General features: G+C 39.6%; 1 protein-coding gene across 2 annotated transcripts; it reads left to right on the plus strand.

The window, feature by feature from the left end:
- The first annotated feature begins 135 nt into the window (after nucleotides 1-135).
- Nucleotides 136-21,679, plus strand: FAM3B (FAM3 metabolism regulating signaling molecule B). 2 transcript variants are annotated; one of them, XM_025172101.2, is made up of 9 exons: nucleotides 136-377; nucleotides 5,241-5,376; nucleotides 7,949-8,092; nucleotides 11,585-11,708; nucleotides 12,061-12,119; nucleotides 16,904-16,954; nucleotides 19,199-19,286; nucleotides 20,043-20,175; nucleotides 21,331-21,679. In XM_025172101.2, the coding sequence occupies exons 3-9, from the start codon at nucleotides 7,954-7,956 to the stop codon at nucleotides 21,421-21,423; spliced, it is 687 nt and encodes a 228-aa protein (XP_025027869.1). In that variant the 5' UTR covers nucleotides 136-377; nucleotides 5,241-5,376; nucleotides 7,949-7,953; the 3' UTR covers nucleotides 21,424-21,679. The 2 variants fall into 2 exon arrangements, with proteins under 2 accessions (XP_025027869.1, XP_025027868.1); XM_025172100.2 differs by lacking the exon at nucleotides 5,241-5,376.
- Nucleotides 21,680-21,716: the final 37 nt, after the last annotated feature.

The following is a 21,716-nucleotide window of genomic DNA, read 5'->3' on the forward strand; positions in this document are numbered from 1 at the left end:
CCTTATTTACTAAGTTTACTTTAGAACTTGTTTCCCAGGTAGGACAGGCGAACACTTGATGGGCAGGAAATGTTCAAAAGCTCCCCAGCCGGCTGATTACACAACCTCCAGGCAGTTCCTTTTCCATCAATCAACCTTCCTTCTTCACCACTCCGCTGGACGTGCCTTCCCTTTGCTCACCCTCAGTTGTAACTTAGGGTGTGACAAGGAAACAGGCAGGTGCAGCAATAATATGCTTCCAGCTTTTTCCCACCAGCTAAAGCTATTATTTGTGCAGTGGGCTGAAGTTGTCATAAAGATTTGCAACTGGCTGAAGGGTGGTTTTGGAGAGTCCTAGAAATTCACAAAAATGATGCTGATGCGGATTGGCTGCAGGGGTGAGTATTCTTTACATCCCATTCTGTCCCATACTCTACCTTGGTTTTTTCTTTTCTTCTTGTTTTTCCAATCAGCATTTCTAACAGAGCTGACTGTTTTGTTTTGGGGTTTTTTTTCTTTTAATAACAGAGCTTCAGTGGGCCCTTCCCTCCAAATTTACTAATATATCAAATATATTAGCAGCACAGCACAGCAGCACAGCAAAAACTTCTTCCTTCAGGACAGCGTTACAGAGCACCATATGTTAAAACATCTAGACATCGGAAAAGTTTTTTCCCTTGTGCCATTGCTCTGTTAACTATATGACTTGATATATACTGGACAGTGGCTTCTCCCTTTGAAAAAGTTATTTTACTGGGCAGTGTTATTGTTACTGTTTATTATTTTTCTGTTGCTATCCAAACGCACCGTTGATCTTGCTGTTCGTCACTGAAGACAAATTCCTTGTATATATTTTATACTTGGTCATTAAAGTATTTTGTATCTTTGTATCTTGTATATGATATATTAGTAAAATGGCACCTGTGTGCTAGAGCAGGTACAAAACTTTTGTCTCTCAATTCGTAGCAGCTGCAGCTCAGCCAAGGACCTAGAGGCAGGGCCTGTGGAGGGCAGCATGATCATTTCTCAAATTCAGAAAGAGCACCCTATTTCTGAGCGTACTGAGTGTTATCTGTGTGACAGAGAAACAGTTCTAATATATTCTATCATGGCTTTTGTTTATGATTGTACAATGTTCTTCTGTTTCAAACAGAGATTCTCTGATTTTTATCATGGCAAATATTGTAAGATCAAGAAAGGGAAGGGCCTTATTCTACGTCTCAAAATAGTATTTTCCAGTACTATAGAAATCAATTCCCACTTATTTCACTGTGTCTCCTATGTTTAAAAAATATAGTACCTTTACTTCATAAGCTTGGTTCAATAGCCCAGAAGAGAGGCTAGAGAAGTACATTTCAGTGTCTTATTTTACACTCCAGAATTTATCCAGGCTTCTGGCTGCATAGTAACTTCTAGCTTTCAATTTCCACTATTCCTCCACAGCAGAATGAAATATTTTAAGCCAATGAATCTTGTTTGGTAGGGCCTTAGAGTAATTGTACAGTGCAGAATAAATTGGAAATAATTGCAAACCCTCTGTAAAGATGGGTCTAGCGCACAATTGCATTTGAGGGATTGAGCATGTTGGCTGTGAGTGGTAGGACCCATAGTTCAAGGAGGGCACTAGATCATGAAGGCTGTTGTAAAATGTTGAATGCTAAATTAATGGTGATAGGCTTGATAGTATGTGTGTGTTTTAACAAAAGAAATGAGAGAGAGAGAGAGAGCCAGAAAGAAGGGTAGGGCTTGTATGCAGGTTTTCCATAGTCTGTTAAATAGAACTGAATATTATAACGCTCTCCTGCAATGTAACTTTCCATGGTTGTTGGCTTTTAATGCTAAATAGAGTTCAAAGTCCAGATTCTTATTTGCTTTAAGATATTAATAAGACACTGTGCAGCCAGAATGGCTGTATTATAGAACGACATACATTACTCATCAATGTATATAATTTGTCATGCATTAGTAGATGAAAAATATCTGATTAGTTTTCAGAATAAATGCATAACAGTTGATTTTTATTTCTGCTGCAGTATGCTCTCCCCAGGCTTAAAAGCATTAAACTATTCCCTTGTTTACTAGCTGTTATAATTCTGACAGCAGGGATTGGCAACTTCCTACAGGTTCAGGGTTTAACTTCACCAGACTGTGGTGGCTTTTAAGAATAGAAATGGGACCATTTTCCTCATGGGGATATTGCACTCCCATTTCTAATCTTAATCCAGCCCCTCCAAGGCGGGGTGGTGGTGGAAGGGAGGGAGCAAATGAGGACACATGTGTGATTACATTCTCACATAAATGACATAACTTGGCACTTGTATCAGACGTTGTGACACATGTATGTAAGTGCAGCATTTGCCCTATGATATCATCACAGTCTGTTACAGGCACCTCCACCTGTAAATCAGACAAAAATTGCACTGCCCCACATCTTGCTGCAAAATTTTGACGGCACAACCTTTGATGCTTCAGGGGCCATATGCCATCCATAGGTTTCCTGACCCTATTGTACGTATAGTTTGTCCCCTTGCATTTTCTGGAATGATTTTCTTGCCCCCCCAAACTATGGAATACTGAATTATAAACTTTCCACTCTGTCTTTCAACAAACATTACTGAAGATTTATCAGAAATATTAAGATGATTCCCACTGTTCTCTAATTCCTGCTGAAGCCACTTCTGCTGGGAAATGGTTTAAAATGGTTAATTAAAAGGGGATAATAGAAGTGAATTTAGTATTCATTGGGAACAAACATGTACAAAACACTTTAGTCTTGGTTCACTCTTTTTTTTCTTGTGCAAGTAAGTGGATCGAAAGGTTTTCAAATGATTACATACAGGTGAAACTCGAAAAATTAGAATATCGTGCAAATGTTCATTTATGTCAGTAAGGCAACTCAAAAGGTGAAACCAATATATGAGATAGACGCATTACATGCAAAGCGAGATATGTCAGGCCTTATTTAGGTATAATTGTGATGATTATGGCGTACAGCTTATGAAAACCCCAAATTCACAATCTCAGAAAATTAGAATAGTGTGAAAAGGTTCAATATTCTAGGCTCAAAGTGTCCCACTCTAATCAGCTAATGAATCCATAACACCTGCAAAGGGTTCCTGAGCCTTTAAATGGTCTCTCAGGCTGGTTCAGTAGGAATCACAAGCATGGGAAAGACTGCTGACCTGACAGTTGTGCAGAAAACCATCATTGACACCCTCCATAAGGAGGGAAAGCCCCAAAAGGTAATTGCAAAAGAAGTTGGATGTTCCCAAAGTGCTGTATCAAAGCACATCAATAGAAGGTTATGTGGAAGGGAAAAGTGTGGTAGAAAAAGGTGCACAAGCAGCAGGGATGACCACAGCCTGGAGAGGATTGTCAGGAAAAGGCCGTTCAAAAGTGTTGGGGACTTTCACAAGGAGTGGACTGAGGCTGGAGATAGTGCATCAAGAGCCACCACACACAGACGGATCCTGGACATGGGCTTCAAATGTTGTATTCCTCTTGTCAAGCCACTCCTGAACAACAAACAACGTCAGAAGCGTCTTACCTGGGCTACAGAAAAAAAGAACTGGTCTGTTGCCCAGTGGTCCAAAGTCCTCTTTTCTGATGAGAGCAACTTTTGCATCTCATTTGGGAACCAAGGACCCAGAGTCTGGAGGAAGAATGGAGAGGCACACAATGCACGATGCTTGAAGTCCAGTGTGAAGTTTCCACAGTCTGTGTTGATTTGGGGAGCCATGTCATCTGCTGGTGTTGGTCCACTGTGCTTCATTAAGTCCAGGGTTAACGCAGCCGTCTACCAGGAGGTTTTGGAGCACTTCATGCTTCCTTCTGCAGATGAGCTTTATGGGGATGCTGACTTCATTTTCCAGCAGGACTTGGCACCTGCCCACACTGCCAAAAGTACCAAAACCTGGTTCAATGACCATGGGATTACTGTGCTTGATTGGCCAGCAAACTCGCCTGACCTGAACCCCATAGAGAATCTATGGGGCATTGCCAAGAGAAAGATGAGGGACATGAGACCGAACAATGCAGCGGAGCTGAAGGCCGCTATTGAAGGATCCTGGTCTTCCATAACACCTCAGCAGTGCCACAGGCTGATAGCATCCATGCCACGCCACATTGCAGCAGTCATTGCTGCAAAAGGGGCCCAAACCAAGTACTGAGTACATATGCATGCTTATACTTTGCAGAGGTCCGATATTGTTCTATTTCCAATCCTTGTGTTATTGATGTCATGTAATATTCTAATTTTCTGAGATTGTGAATTTGGGGTTTTCATAAGCTGTACACCATAATCATCACAATTATACCAAAGTAAGGCTTGACATATCTCGCTTTGCATGTAATGCGTCTATCTCATATATTGGTTTCACCTTTTGAGTTGCCTTACTGAATAAATGAACATTTGCACGATATTCTAATTTTTCGAGTTTCACCTGTATATCCAGAATACTTTAAAGCAATACCACAACTACACAGGGCACATCCACACAATTGCTTCAGTGTGCTTTCCTCCAGTCTATGAGGTGGCAAAAAAGAATGCCTGTGTAAGTTTCTCTGCCTCCACTCTAATGCAACAATGGGCCTAGTGAGTGGTATTGCCCTGATACCTTTAATGTGGAACAAGTGAAGAGAAGCAATCTGTGGATTTCCTGCTGGTGGAAAAAACAGTTGCTGTCCCTATCGTGGAACTGGGGCTGGGGGAGGAGGCAAGTTTTAACAGATGGCTAGATGCATGCATTTAGCTGTTGGTCAGAAACTGATCTGTGGGAAGCAAGGCTTTCCACCCCTCCTGCTTTATCAGGAACCCCCCACTCACCCATGGATCAGGCACTGAAGCCTACAATCACCCCACAGATGATAGGCAGAGTTTCTCTCTCATTCCGTCTCTCATGCTTTCTCCCTTCCCCAGCCTTTTTCACTTGCTCATCTGTCTCTCCCTTGTTCTTACTCCAGCTTACTTTCTTTAACTCCCTGCATAGTTTTGGCCTCTCTCGCTCTTACTTTCTCTCACCTGCTGGTCTCCGCCTTGTGCTCACCTGTCTCTCTTCCTCACCGTCCTTTCACTTTCCCTCTCAAGTATTCCCTCTCTTGTCCTCTCTGGTTCACTCTTGCTGGTTTGTTTCTCATATTCACCTTTGTCTCTTCCTTGCTCACTCTTTCTCAGTTTATCTTTCTGCCTCTCTTTCATAATAATCTTTCTCCCTCAATTTATCCCATTCTTTTCTTTTTTGTTTTCTCTCCCTGTCTTACAGACAAGACCGTCTTTCTCTTGTGGTCTCCAAACAACTGATGGCTGTTGACAGGCTCTGGTGGGTGCCCCCACCCACCTTCAGCCAGCATCATTCTGCCACATGAAAGTACCAGTTTTATGTGGATAAGGATCCTGAAGTAATTCTGTTTTGGTGCTTTTCAGATTGCCAGTCTGGCATTAAAGGCGGCCAGATATCTCATCTGATTGGTCTTGCTGATCAAGCCAAAAGAAGTTGCCAACAACCAGGGGTGACAGGGGATAGGTGCTGTAGCAGCCAAAAGTAGCCAATAGGAACTGGGCAGGTATCAGTTCCTAACCATATCATAGTTGCTGAAGCACCAGAAATCATACATATAACAAGACTTCTGTTGGGAGTTGATGGAGAATACCACTTCAGATAAATGTAAACATGAGGTAGACTGAGCTGTGTGTTAGGGATGAGGCAAAGGCTGTGACACACAGCTCTGCCTTTAAAGAATGGTTAATGAGTCACCTTCAAGGGATAGTTAGGGGGAGGAGTGTGGAGAATAACAAGTTTCAGAGAAATAGGAGATAGAAGGCTAGAGAGACATGTTCAAAGGAGGAAACAGCCCTGAATTCTCAAGTTGCTAAAGTAACCCCTTCAGGTTTTTCCACTGTCTTTCCATGGTGCTCTTAATAGGGTCCAAGTATACCCACAAAAGAGAAAGATATGTACATGTACCCAGTGGATGATCTACCCACACTTGGTGCCATTATTTCCACATCCATGGGAGTGAGGGAATAGAGCTGGGGTTGCTATCTGTGCTTGGGAAAAACAGGCAGAAATGCTTCCCACCCCACTTCCTTAAGGCTCAGCACAGCTCAGACTTTTTCCCAAAGGGCCCCAGAAATTTAAGAGATGGGCTCATTCACTCACTCACTCACTCACTCACTCACAATTTACTCACAAGCATCCGTGCCAGTGTTCTAGCTGCCTGGCTAATTGAGCCACACTGGCATTTTCAGGAACATGCCAGTGTCCAGAGGCAGCCTCACCCCACCCAGGCTCTTAGCCTACAAAAGGAAAAGCTAAGACAGATTGTGGGTGGGTGTGTAGGAGAAAAGGAGATAGGAAAATGGCAAGCAGGCTAGGAAGCAGGAGGCAATGTCCAGAAATTTACAGCTATTACAGGCAGGCAAGAGGATTGTCAGTCAACTGCCTGGACCACAAGCTACGGTAAGTAGTGCATCCTGGTAGGATTCCTACCTGGAGCTTGGCTTGGGAGCTCAACTGGAGCTCTCAGAAGCAACATTGCTTAAGAGCAGAGCTTGGAGCTTGGCCTGGAGCTTGGCAGCAACCAGAAAAGGAACAACCACACTGAGGCAGCACCTCATCCCAGCCAGCGCAAGAACATTTGGAGGGAGGCAAAGGTTGTATGCCACTTTACAGACCTGAGACTTTTGTTTGTTTTAGGGACTGAGTATTAAAGACCTATTTATGTGGCTACATCAACTTGTAAGGCTTAGGAGGGTGGAGTTAACCCAGAGCAATAGCCTGTTGTTGGGGAAGATGTAGGCCACAATAAAGCATTGTGTACAGAACTGCTACACTGTGGTGTGTCCACCCCTTGGAAAGTAAAGAACCCTCACAATGGGTACCAGGTTAATGCAAAACAAAACCAAAGGTCTGAGCTGGTAATTCTTCCTCTGTGTGTTTGTGTGTGTGTGTCTATTGAAAATGGTGGGTTTGGCTCTTTTTTAAAAAAAGATTACTGTTTTCATATCATGTGTAAAACAATTTCTTGATAGATATATAGATTATGGCCTAGTTTCATATAGCTACTTAGCTGGATGTGAATTTCAATTGACATCACATTCAGTTTGGCTCAAAACAAGCTATCAAAATCAGAAATATACCAGCAGCCTGCTCCTCCATTTCTGATAGCTTTATATATTTGTCAGGCATTGATTTTGCCTGACAAATCAGGCATTGATATATTTTTTCAGGCATTGATTTTGCTACTGTCAAGTGGAATATGTGATACTTTATTTTTTGTGATTTTTCAGAACAATAAATACCAAAAAGGAGCTTGAAGATTCACACATTTATTACAGCATAAGCTTTGTAGATCTCATATTTTATTCCTAGTTATTATTGGTCCCAAAGATATGAATAATTTACTGCTTTATACCTAGCTGATCTTATAACTTTGGACTACTGTCACAGACCTGTTTCATGTTAAGTCTGCTTTAACTGAAAGGAGAGGACACCAACTCTACTTGCCTGATTCCCAGACTTTATATTTTAGCTGCTTAGAAATGTCAGTCTTAAAATGCGTTATTAAAACTGGGTGTTTTCTCCTTTTATTACCTGAAACTAACATTCTATTTTATTTAGGAGTAAGAGTACAACACTATACCCAGAAATACATCCTACTGAATTTTTTGGACTTAGCCTAGGTCCATATATTCATTGAAGAAAAAAATTAATGAAATGAATACATATTTAATCAGGGTGCTCAGAGCCTGCATACAGCTATCTTAGATTAAGCTGCATCAGTTAAATAATATATTTTAATTTAAGCTATTCTATACTCTCTCTGCTTCCGGATCAACATAGCAATAGTAATCTACTGAGTTACATGTCATTTGATATATTCATGCATCAATGAGTTAAATCCTTGCCTTCCCCCCCCCGCTTTCTGGCCTTATTTAGGTTTTCTTACTTGTTTTGTTCTATTTTTTCAGATTTTATGAAATTTGGAGGATTTATCTTTGCATCTGCCTGCGCTTGGTATTTGGGGTCATTATTGGCATATTTCATACCTCAAGACGCACTGGTATCAACATTTGACAAACTTCAGAACCTTGCAGAAAACCCAAAAATGCATAGTATGTGATCACATTTCCAAAATATATGTTTAAGATGTACTGAGTTTTCATTTTTGTATCTGCAAAAGAAAGTCTGTCTTCTTGTATGGACTATGTGTTAATGTAGGTCCTTTGGTTTCTGAAGCCTTTGACTGTCATCTGCCCACATATCCAGTTCATGTTTAGTTAAACCAAGCAGATGTATTGGCATAGGGCACACCCTCACTTCACCTCATTGGCTGCATCTTGTGTCGGACAACTTGCATCAAGAAATGGGAGATGAAGGCAGGGAGTACAGATTTACAGATGTCATATCTTAAAGACGCAATATATTTTATATTCTTGCTAGTTAAGATGGTTGGTCAGGTAGTGTTTTGTTTTATAAAAGGAAAACTTTCACTTCTTAGTAAACACAACTTGCAATGTAAATATTGACCCAAATCCAAAGAGTGAAATATGTTGGGACTTAGTATTAGGAGCAGTCATGCAGCATTGGGGGGGGGGGGAGGGGGAGTAAAAAAAAGTCAAGGTGATGTGACCAGGCAATCAAAGCCTACCCATTTTTTACCAACATTGTGTGTGCCACATTTGTAAAAAAGTAATAGGGCTTTGACTGTACAGTTATGGCTTCCATCTTGAATTTTTGACAACCCCTGGGGATACCCCTACTATGTAATTTCAGTAAGGTGACCTAGGGACTGAACTGTTGTCACAGTCTAAAAAACTGAATAAGATACTTTTGTGGATATGTGTATGTTTGAGAGAGTATATTGTATTGAGGTGAAGTACATAACTAACATATACACCAATAGCTTATTTGCTAGACTCACCAAGTGAATTTATTAAGAACATTTGAAAAGATAAATAGTTGGTGCAATTATTCCAGCACCAACTGCTGAACCAGCTGAATCATGACAGCTTGGGGTTTCCACTGACTAGTATTGTCTTCACAAATGAAAAACAGGGGTGTCCTCAAGTATAGGAAAAAAAATCAAGATGGCACTGAAACAGTGCAGTGAAAACTTCATCTATGTGCTATCATTTAGTGGCCATCTGGATTTTTGCAGTGAGATACAGCGATACTGAGATACAGTACTCAGGAAGTGAAGAGTAGATAGCAGTTGGGAGAAATACATTGATTACTAGGGAAGGTAAAAGAAGAAAAGTAAATGAAATAAATCTATTTGTATACAAAAAGTTTAAACTGAAAAATCATTTTTAAAAATGTCAATAGAGAAATGCAAGCATTCCTTATCAAAAGAGATACAGATACATCGTGAGAAAAGAGCAGCTGGAAATTTTACAAGAAAAGTCTAAAAGAAAATGAAAAGCTTGGGGCACACCACAAGATGGCAATGTATGCCAAATTAATACTGTGGATAACAGGACAGTTTCACAGAGAAAATGATATGCTCTGGAACACAATCTGAAGCAGGAATAGAAGTTCCCTAACTTGTACAGATAAATAAGTACATAAGACCGTGAGACTCTGCATTACACACAAACATGAATTAAGAACCTAGTGCAAATTCTTTGCTAAAGTAAGATACTGAAATAGAATCTTCTTGAAACAAAGGTATTCTGCTTCCTTTTACCTTTTGATTAACCATGTGCCAAGAAGTCAGTATCAGCTCTCAGAGACCACTTAGCTAGGCCTTCTCCTGGATGATCTGTTCCCAACCCAACTCTTCAGGTCTTCTGACAGTGTATCAATCACCACTGGAATCAAGCCCATTCACTCTGCTGCTGGTCATCCTCTTCTTTCCGCCTTTTCACAGACTTATCAAGTGAGCTAGGTCTTCATATAATGTGTACAAAATATGGTAATTTGAGTTTGGTCATTTCTAAGTGAGAACTCTGATTTGTTCTATGCTACACTTAATTATTTTCTTGGGTATCCATGGTATTCTTAGAAGTCTTCTCCAATACCAAGTTCAAAGCACCAATACTTTTTCTATCTTGCTTCTTCAAATCCAACTTTCACTTCCATAGAGTAACACAGGGAAAACCATTGCCTACATAATTCTGATCTTTGTCGATACAGACATATCATGGCATCTGAATGCCTTTTCCAAGGCTTTCATTACTACTTTATACAGTACTAGTCTGTGGTGTATTTCTTGACTACTGGTTCTTTTAATGTTGATACTACATCCTAAAAGGCACTGAAGGTATCTTCATTATCTGTTCAAAGGCTGATTGCTGTACCTGTTGTCATTAGTTTGGTCTTTTTTATATTTAATCTTCATTCATTCATTCATTCATTCATTCATTCATTCATTCATTCTTAAATTTGTATGCCGCCCATCTCCCCCAATCATCCCATTTTCTCATTGTGCTCCTTGACTTTCATTACTAGAGTTTTCAGATCATTTGCATTTTCTGTTACCAGAGTAGAGTCATCAACATAACACAAGTTATTGATGTTTCTTCGTCTGATATTAAAACTATGCTCATCTTCTTCCAATCCAGCTTCCCTTAATATATATTCAACAAATTGGTTGAATAATGAAGAAGGGAATACGCAAACTTGTATCCTTCCTTTGCCAACCTGGAACCAGTCTTTTCTGCCATATTCCATCCAGACAATGGCTTCCTGACCTGTGTATAGGTTTCTCATGAGGAGAAGTGAGAGGTTCTGGGATTCCCATTTTCCTAAGCATGTTCTATGGTTTGATGTGGTGATACAATCAAAGGCCTTTCTATAATCAATAAAGCACACATTGACTTCTTTTTGATATTCTTTGGCTATCTCAGTTATCCAATGTGCATAAGCAATAATGTCTCCTGTTCCTCAGCCTTTTCTAAAGCCAGCTTGAACATCTGGCATCTCTTTTCCACGTAGGACTCTAATACGTGTTGGATGGTCCTAAGCATTATTTTGCTAGCATATGAAATTAAGAATACTGTGTGATAGTTGCATATCTGTTAAGTTTTCTTTATTTGTATTGGTATATAGATTGATCTCTTCTAATCTGTTGACTGTGTTGTTTTCCAGATTTTCTGGCACAGTTTGGTTCAGACCTTTACTGATTCTTCTTCTGTTGCTTACTATATTTCTGCTATATTTCTGTAGATATTCCATTGTTTCCTACAGTGTTCCAACAATGTCTGGATAGCTGACCTAATTTCATCTTCTAGTACTAGAGTTTCCTTGGATAAGGAATATTTTCTCAGGTATCTTGGATGTTGATATCTCTACTTTATTTTTTAAAATTCTTAATAAAGTTTTTTTAATGTCTTCTTTATGTTTATAATGTACGTGATTTTTTTTACTATTCAACCACTCATGTATGTTGTTGTTGTAGTTGTTTGTTATATTTCACCAACAAAAAATTAAACATAATTATAATTTTGTCAAGATCCTGACCAATGAGGCTTTTCAAAAAGATCTACAATAATGAGGATAAAATGAACAGAAATTGCTTAAACAAATTAATCTCTGGTTATAGCTACTAAGATTCAGTTATGAATGTATGATGTCAAAGACTACTTCTCTGTTGTCCATTATAGTGCCATTTCCCAAAAGACAGAAATGTGGCCACTGGTCTCCATGTTTGCCTAGGAGCTATGCTTATCACATACGCAGTGGAGGTGGGAATGAGAGATTTCCCCAAATCTGTTTTGAAGATGAACTGTAAGTATTTAAGGCCATATTGGCATTCAACATCACTGAGACCTACCAAAGTAGCAATGCTCACTATAAATTCTAGAAGATAAAATCCCAGCTCTCCAGAAAGAAGGAGATAGTAGGTAGAACTGTGTGATTCCCTTAAATCACCATTTATTATTAAACCATAGCTTTAAAAAAGTTACGAGAATCGCATCTAGAAAAGTCCTTCATGGCAAAGCCATTTCCTAAATTCATGTGGCTCTGAAGCTTCCAGCATCCTATTAAAATATTTATCTAAAATACTAAGGCACACAATAATTAACTTAATGGGAAAGGCTTATCCTATATTGATACTTTATATTTATTTCGATTTCAGACTAATAAGTGAACAACAAGAAAATGCTGGAAGAGGAATAAATATTGCCATTGTAGACTGTAAGTAAAAACCCATAACCCTGTAGCTATAATCAATTTCATGCAAGCTGTCACAAGCACACATTTTCTTCATTTCCCAAACTCCCAGCCTACTAGAGGAGATGTGAGAGGTACAGAGGGATTTCAGGAAGAAAAAAGATATATTTCATTGACAGATACCACTGAATGAACACCTATATGTTTAATTTTTTGGGGAAAAAACTGCTAGGTCTTCCAGGGGATATATGGGAAACTAAAGACACCTCTGCGAAAGCGGAGCCAACAACTGCAGCAAAGACCAAGGAACCGGTGAGTAGACCAGTTCCTTGGAACCTCTCCAGATAAGCAGAGGACAGGCGATTGCCCACATGTGCTCTGGATGGCTGCCTCCCACGAGGAGACTGCAGGATAGTGGTTTTCTGCAGGTTTGAGTGCAGGAGACAACAGGATTAACCATCTTGCTCGCAATCACAGCAGAGACTGTTAAAGGAGACTAAGTTAGTAAACCTCACTTTCTAATCACTTTTGGAAATTGCTTATTAACTACTTCTAAGGTATTGGAGAGCTTCGGAATGACAAGTTTGAAAATGCCGGGTGAGTCTGTCTTTAATCCTGAATGAAAGAAAACGTTAATTATAAGCTTAAGAATTTAAAGAATCTGAAATAAACAACAAAAAACTAAATAAGATTTTGATCTTAGAAAGTTATATATGGATTAAGGGTCCAGATAAAATTGAAACATTGAAACTTTTACAATAAGATTTTGGGATTAATTATAAAGTACAAACAGCTTCTCATGGGAAATAGATTCTGTTTTGTTTTTTACAAGACACAACATAGATAAATAATTTCTTGATTTCAAAAACTGGACAATAGAGGGCACTGAAGATTTTAGGTAGAGGAAAGATATACAGGCCTGCAAAATAGTTATAACAATAAAAATACTGAAGACGACTTTTGAAGAATGGATTCAGAAAATAGTAGCCATGATATCAACAATGTCAGTAATGATGTCTGCTTCTATGGATAGACTGTGTCCAAAAGATATTATTGAAGAAATGTCAGATGTAGAACAAAATTTATCTGGCAAGATAGAGATAGTATTGAAAGTGGATTCACAACTGACAGGCCAAGATAATGATTTAGAAAAGGTTGTTTCACTGGATCTAGAAAAGAAATTGGCTGAAGTTTTCAAAAATAAAGGGGAAATACAAATCACAAACCAAAAAAGTGACCTGGATAATTTTTTTCCTACTGGATTTACAAAAGAGGCTTGTTAAAGCCTTGAAGAACTCTCTGCAATGGGACAAGGAAGAAATGAAGAGAAATCAAATCCTACGACAATATTTGAATGAACAAAAGATTAATAAAAATAAAAGGAAGGAATATAAAGTTGGTTTATTTAACCAAGGTTAAAATAAGACATGTTGTTACTTCTGGCTACCCTTTTTGGACTTTCTGCTGACACCAGGATTGAAAAGATGATGTTTTATGGATTTGTTTATAGATAGGAGATGGGATGAAGAGATAAATGTAACTTTAGAGAGGGTGAAGAGTTACAAAATTTGTTTATACTTGTTGTGATGAAGGTTGGAAGTCACTTACAGTATATATTTCTTTTCTCTATTATATTCTTACTTTTTCTTTTCTTTTTCTTTCCTTTTCCTTGCACTTTTTACTCCTCTTTCTTTCTTTAAGTTTAGTTTGTATTAGATTTTACTATTATAATCAAATATAATATATAATATTATATGTATAATATATAATATTAAATATATATATATATATATATATATATATATATATTTGTTGTTGTTGTTTAGTCGTTAAGTCGTGTCCGACTCTCCGTGACCCCATGAACCATACTGCGCCAGGCCTTCCGGTCCTTCACTGCCTCCCTGAGTTTGCTCAGTTTCATGCTCATTGCTTCAGTGATGCTATCTAACCATCTCATCCTCTGCCGTCCTCTTCTCCTTTTGCCTTCAATCTTTCCCAGCATCAGGGTCTTTTCCAAAGAGTCCTCTCTTCGCATTAGGTGACCAAAGTATCTGAGCTTGAGCTTCATTATCGATCCTTCCAATGAGCAATCAGGGTTGATTTCCTTTAAGATTGACTGGTTTGACCTCCTAGCAGTCCAGGGGACTCTCAAGAGTCTTCTCCAGCACCACAGTTCAAAGGCATCAATTCTTCGGCGCTCCGCCTTCTTTATGGTCCAGCTCTCACAGCCATACATTACTACTGGAAAAACCATAGCTTTGACTATGCGGATCTTTGTCGGCAAGGTGACGTCTCTGCTTTTTAATATGCTATCTAGGCTTGCCATAGCTTTCCTCCCAAGGAGCAAGCGTCTTTTAATTTCATGGCTGCAGTCTCCATCTGCGGTGATCTTGGAGCCCAAATAAATGAAGTCTGTTACTGCTTCCATTTATAAAAGAAAAAAAACTGCTAGGCCCTACTTGAAATACAGGTAGCCCTCGGTTAATGACCACTTGTTCAGTGACCATTCAAAGTTGCAACAGCACTGAATGAGTGGTACTTAATAAGTGATCCTTGAAGTTATGGCCATCCTAGCACCCCCGTGGTCACATGATCACAATCTGGGCACTTGGCAACTGGCTCGCACTTATGATGATTGCAGCATCCTGCAGTCATTTGATTGCCATTTGCAACCTTCTCTGCCAGCTTCCCACAAGCAAAGTCAATGGGAAAGCCAGCAGGGAAGGTGGCAAGTCACTTTGGTATGTCTCCCCCACCAGCAGCAGCCACCCCCAGCCTAGCCAGGGTCACACCTCACTGGCAACCAACACACCCTTGTGCACCTTCCACCACCCAGCAGCAGCCAACCCTGCCACGCTTGTGCCACACCTCACCGGCCAACCATGCAGCCTTCTGCACCCACCTGGCAGCAGCTACCCCCAGCGCTGCCATGCTTGTGCTGCTCCAGCCATCTGTGCACCCTCATAATCCCTCCCCACCTGGAAGCAGCCATCCCCAGCTCTTCCACACTCACACTGCACCAGCCACCCGCACCCCCACACACACCCTCCCCCACCTGCAGCAGATACTCCCAGTCCCCACCATATTTGCACTGCTCCGGCCACCAGCACACTCTCACACACCTTCCCCACCCAGCCATAGCCACCCCCACCACACTTGTGCCACACCAGCCACCTGCGCAACCTCCCATACCCGGCAACAGCCACTTACCTGCCTGCCAGCCTGCTTGCGAGCCACTTGGGACTTGCAACTCCCTGCTGGCTTCCCCACTTACTGTGGTTGTTGGATGCCAGCAGGAAGTTGCGAGGAGCTCCTTGCTTAACAACCCATGATCCCTGCTCAACGACTGCAACAGGGACTGCTGGGATTGCTGTCACTAAGCAGTCTGGTCATGTGACATCACGCTTTATGACCATATCGCCTAGTGATGGAAATTCCAGTTCCAATTACCGTTGTTAACCAAGGACTACCTGTAAATGTAAAAGAAGTGCAAGAAAATGATCAAGATGTCCCAGTCAAAACTTTGCTTCTACAATTAAGTGTCCACTTGGCTTTATAGAGACTTACTTGGCTTTTTAAAATGTGCTGTATAATATAAATCCATGGGCATCCATGGAAGAACAAGGGGCAGGGAACAAGTGATGAAAGATATATCGCAATGCAAACTCTACCCCTTATATCCTTATCGGGGACATCATGACACAAGTACAAAAAGGTGAATAGGTCATTGTGACATCAGGATGCACATTTTGTCATTTTAGCGCCATCATAGTGCTAGCCATATGGGTGCTTCTCTTCGCTTCTCTATGTACATGTGTATACATTGATGCGTGTGTGCGCGCACATTATGTATTGTGATGATGTTTCAGCAGATTGTCTGATTTTCAGAATGTGATTATAAATTGTTTTATTTATCATACTGCATGGATATTGGACATATAAAAATGTAAACCTTTTTTCTGGTAATTGTACTGCTATTTTGAGCTGCCCTTAGAAGTCTGTCAATCAAAAGTAGGGTTTATTTATAAATAATAACCGTGCCATGTGCATTCTAGTCAGACTGTATAGATCTGTGAAACCTTTTCATTACTGGGGCCAAGTGTGGCATGAGAGGAGATGAGCAAAATCATCATCATATTTATTTCGGTCATTGACCAATAAAATAGATACAATAAAACAGACAACAATATTACCCCTTTCATCAATAACTACTAGCAACCATTTGTGGGCAAAGCTTACACATTATGTAGCAAAATTTTGCAACTTTTAAAGAAATAGATCTGTCTTGATTATTTAACAAATAATGCAAGTAAAAATTATCGGAATGCCTGGGAAATTTAAATAAAAGAGGGGTAATCAGCTGAAAGCAAATGTCCCTATAATACTGCCAATACAAAAGAACATGGACTGTGGTTTCAATGGCACCTGTACCACAGGGACAGTATCGGATGTCATAATTTGCATTATTTGTTAAATAATCAAGACAGATCTATTTCTTTAAAAGTTGCAAAATTTTGCTACATAATGTGTAAGCTTCGCCCACAAATGGTTGCTAGTAGTTATTGATGAAAGGGGTAATATTGTTGTCTGTTTTACTGTATCTATTTTATTGGTCAATGACCGAAATAAATATGATGATGATGAGCAAAATCAATACTTTGCAATCACAGGAATTTTATTAAGGCTCCCTACCAGCTTATATAAGGAAATTAAATATTTGGTTTGCAGCTTTTTGAATGTAACGCCAAAATAGTTTTCCATTCTATGTATTTCTCACCAGTTTTGAATATATATTTTGTTTCTTTTAGATGACACTGGAAAAGTTGTTGCTGCAAAATATTTTGACATGTGGGAAGGAGGTAAGAAGCTAGCTCATGTCCAGCATCAGCTTATGAGGACAGTATCTCTGTGATCAAGTACATTTGAATGACTCCTGTAGCATGTACTGTATCTGTAACAATGCACCTTTGGTCATGGTCATGGATATCTGAGTCAGAGTGTTTCCTGACCGTGTAACGTTAGTTACACAAATGAGGCAGGTTAATGGGATTTCTCAGGGGATCCAAATGACATCATCATCACTGACCTGTAAACTGTTTGCAGTTTCCCTGCAGGAAAGTGATTAGTGGATGTTCTTTCCCCCCTGTCAGGAAATCTACCTATCACTGCGCTGGCCTCATGACTCAGGCAAAGTAGAACAGATGACTGGGGCAACCAAATTTTCCTGGCATTCCTTTTTGCAGTCTCTCAGACCAGAAGAAAGCATGTTAAACCAGCTTTCTGGGTGTACTTTGAGAGTCAACGTCAGCTCCATTGAGGAGCTCTGAGGGGAGAAAGAGAAGGGCCCCTTTCTTTTTCATCTCTGTGCATTTGGATGGGAGCTCTTTTCACATGTTCCAGTCAATGCCATAACTGGGCTTACGAAGCAGTGGAAATCAAGCCCACACAGGTTTTCTTTCCATACTATAAAAATGAGTAGATGGAATTTTAAAAGTGTCCAGATAGGATTATCTCCTACAATACAGATGTTCAGGAATTCTCAGTGGAAATAAATTGATTTGACAGCCCAATTTGCAATCATGTTTACGGTAAATATGCTAGCCACTGTCCACTTACCTGTGCTGTTGGCCTGTTTATTTGTGAAAAAGACATGAGAATTATTTTATGATAGTATAGGACAACTAGTCATTTAAAAAATAATGTGATCATTTTTAGGAGAGCACATAAACATTATTTTCTACCCAGGCAGATATCAGTCTCAAAATGTTGGAAGAGAGAGAAGTGAGGAATGGGAAGGACAGAATATTGCAATGATTTTGAGCAGACTCTTTAGAATAGTTTATTCTAAATTTATCTGGCAGTTGTTTGGATGGTCAACTGAAATACTACCTCTACAAAGTATTTCCTCTGTATTGCTCCTTTGCCTTCACTGGAAAAGAATTGGACTGATAGGTTTCTATTTTTCATGGAAGGGGTTCTCTCTATCAATGTAAAGTTGTTGTTGCTGTTTTAAATTACCCACAGCTGGCCATTGTTTAGAACAGGAGTAGCCAATATTTTGGTGGCCAAGCAGAGGTGAACATAAGTGGCAGGGGAGGTAAAAAAGTCAAGATGGTGGGCGTGATCTCATGATCAAAACTGTTGGCCTCTTTAACATTCACGTGTGCAAACATGATAAAAAAAGCAGGGCTTTAATTCTGCCCATCTTGAGTTTTGACTCCCTGGGGACACCTTGTGGCCAAAGGCCACATTTAACATTTTGGGTTGGCTGAAGATCTCAAAAGTGCAGCAGCATTACACATATGAACAACGCTAAAGTTCTGAGAGAAACTTGGACTGGGTTTATGTAGTTTTTAAAATTGTGATCTGCCAATTTTAGGGCTTACAGTACAGTGTTCATGTTTTTATCAGCTCACAAAGGCAGGAAACTCTGCTTTTAAGTAATCCCAGCTAGAGAAGGCTCCAAGGTCAACAAAACTTGGCTGGGTCAACAGGCTGGGGGGTCTCAAGGGAACGGTGATCTGTTGAGGTAGCTCCACCATTTGTGATATCCAATGCTCTCACCTAGCCTTTTTAAATAATAACATCAATGTTTTTAATGGTATTGTGTTTTAATACTGTTATTTAATGGTTTTATTAAATACCACCGCCTGAAATCATGTTACGTGAGATGGGCAACCATATAAACATGATGTATAAATAAATAAATAATACATAAAATGAATGTATTGTGTTTTCACAATACAAACCTATGAGTTATGGACTTAGGTCCAACTTTGGGATGTCAGTACAAAAGGCTGGGGGTTGCATTAAGACATTGCCACACATTTTTTGTCCTTTTTTGTCATTGTTGTTTGTACTGAAAATCTATAAAAATGAGGCCTCCGGCCCATCCCTGATTCAGGGAGTCTCCAAATTATCTGGAGTCACACTAGAGAGTATGTAAGAGCAAGGGGACGTTGCTCTCTCACCTGTGGAAGCTGAGACATCTCACCACAGATGTCTTGGATCTCACCTCTTCTAGAAATACAGTTGAGGCTTTGGTGGGAAAATGTTTCATTTATAAGGTATTTCCCTGAGGGATTTTTTTTTTCTACCCACAGAATTCTCTGGACCAATGACTGATTTTATTCACAACGCTCCCCAGAGATCTCTACTCTTTATGGCGACCCATGACGATGGAAAGTCAAAGTAAGCAGATCTAGACGTCTATTGAACCTCACAACCTTACAAATACATTTAACAAAAAATATCAATTTATGATCAGTTCTACTCACCAGTTTTGCCAAATACGCATTGCTGTGGATTTTTTGTCATAATCAGAAACTTGTTTATGTGTCACAATTCAGTTAATGTTTCAAACAATGCCTTTTTTCCAAAGCCATTGCTTCAAATGGATGTCTAAGGCTTCCCATTTTTGAATAGTACTGATAATTACATGGTAAGTTCCATGAGGATATTTACTAATGCATCTACTACATCTCCATTCACTACAAGGTTATCAACGTAGTATTGTAATTGGGCAGTGTTATTAATATTGCTACTCCATTATGTAAAAAGTTTTAATGTTCCAAATTATTTCTTAACTTGTATATTTTTGTTGCGTCCTTTGTCATTCTCTTCATTTGCACAATTTTAAGGGAAAGTGTTAAAAGAGTGAAGCACTTGACCTTCATGAATTTGTATTTCTTGAATCTGAAGGTCTCCTTGAGATCTGAGGCTGGATTACAGATCCTAATATTTGAAACTGATTTTAGCAATGTTCCCAAGCTGGGTTTCCTCCATACATGTTGATACCACAACTCTAGCCATTTCAACTATAATGACCATGTCTGGAGGGAGCCGGTTTTGGGAAAGCTGCCCTACAACTTGACCACAGTAGCTGCTGATTTGTGCTGTCTGAGTCCTAGAAGGACCACATTCAAGTTATTCTCTTATCTCTTGCAGGTTACAGGAGGATGGGAAAAAGGCAATAGCAGAATTGGGAAGTAAGGAAATATGGAATTTGAAGTTTAGGTCAGGCTGGGTCTTTTTAGCTGCAAAAGGTTTTGAACTACCAGAAAATATACAAAAGGAAAAGGTAAGAATTATTTAAATTAATCACCTCAAAACAAGAGTGTAATCCTGTTGTAAGGTTCACGGCTACCCAGAAAACTTGAAATCAATCAGCAGCACAAAATAAAAGACTTCAAGCAGGGACTTCTCTAAAGCAGCATTTTATTTGGCCAAGCAAAAGTCTGAGTGCTCACACCATGCACCAAGAGAGAGCAGGGTGGCACACCCTTGGAGACAAAACCACAGCCTTTTATAGGATTTTTTAAAAGGCAGATCTTAGTACCACTATAATAGAGATGAGTTTTACAACCAGTCAAAGAAACTTTAGCAGAATACATTATTCCCTGCCCTTGTTTGCTTACATTAATTCTATTCCCCACCCTTGTTTGCTTACATTAATTTAAAGGAGTTCCCCCTAACTCTTATACCTTGTCAGTCTCTGCAGACCCTTGTTCTGGGTCCTCCCTCCTCTTATCAGGCCTCAGACTTAGTCTCTTGGGAGGAGTTTTCCCTAGTATCTGAGCTAGCTCATCTGTGGTTAGTTGCTTCCTCTTGCAATTTCGCTAAGTGCTGTTAGTATTGAAGCTTGGCTATTGAGAACTCTGCACATACTCTAAAGCTATGAAGTTAACATTGCCAATTTAGATATTGCCAGTTTAGTTTTTGATCCCTTCACTATGATCTTTGTATGTGATAGATGAGCTAATAATATTAAAGTAGGATTTTTAATTAATCTGTTTCTGTTCCCTTAATTGCCATTAAATTTTACTTAGATCAGGCTTTAAGACAGAATGACCAACTCACACCAACCCTGAGCACCATATCATCCCCATCCAAAGCTTGGGCCTTGCTTACAAGTGTTCTCCTTTTTCCTCTGTGGCTGGGATTAACAATGATATTCCTTAGCAGAGCAGGAGTGTTTTTGCTGTTGTTCTGTTTTGTTTTGCACTAATCAATAATTAAAAATCTGTGGAAATCCTGTTCTGTGCTGGAACTCTGTCTTCCCAGAAACACTCAGTGTGGGAGTTTGATTTAATATATTTCTCAGAAGAGTATATTTTCTGGTGTGTTTTAAAGCCATTCTGTATACTTCGTTTAGCAAATCACAGAAATATTTCCTTTCTTAATGTTTTATGAAGCCATACATTGAATTACAATTTGTATGTATCTTTTTAAACAGATAATTCATCCTGACAGTAGTAACAATCGATACGATGGCTGGCCAACTGAAATCCAGATTGAAGGCTGTATTCCAAGAAACCTAATAAGCTGATTCTAAAACTATTGGCGAAGTGGTGCACTGCATCTTTGCTTACCTAATATGGAACTATCTGCCCTAAAAGGGACTGTCTAAAGCTGTGGACAAAAACAACAGCAACAACAAACTCTAGTTAAAATCAGTCTGAAATGCTGAATTCAGTTGCAGAATTGAAGCGAATATGTATAGCTCAGGGTTGAACTGTGGAGTCCTTAGGGTTCTCTGAGCTTGGTTGTTTTCTTGCAAATGTTTCAGTACCTGGCTAGGTAACATCTTCTAGCACTGAAAATGTTACCTAGCCAGGTAAT

The sequence above is a fragment of the Python bivittatus genome, unplaced genomic scaffold, assembly GCF_059951505.1.
Source record: "Python bivittatus isolate LINGU-HERP-01145 unplaced genomic scaffold, Pbiv_v1 ctg000350_np1212, whole genome shotgun sequence".
Classification (NCBI taxonomy): Eukaryota; Metazoa; Chordata; class Lepidosauria; order Squamata; family Pythonidae; genus Python; species Python bivittatus.

What these genes read in the sequence shown, in the direction of transcription:
- FAM3B (XM_025172100.2), top strand. Translation starts at nt 350, where the DNA reads ATGATGCTGATGCGGATTGGCTGCAGGG. An exon ending in ATCTGTTTTGAAGATGAACT is followed by an intron (nt 11,709 to 12,060) that starts GTAAGTATTTAA and finishes TTTCGATTTCAG; the next exon opens with ACTAATAAGTGAACAACAAG. An exon ending in TTTTGACATGTGGGAAGGAG is followed by an intron (nt 16,955 to 19,198) that starts GTAAGAAGCTAG and finishes TTCTACCCACAG; the next exon opens with AATTCTCTGGACCAATGACT.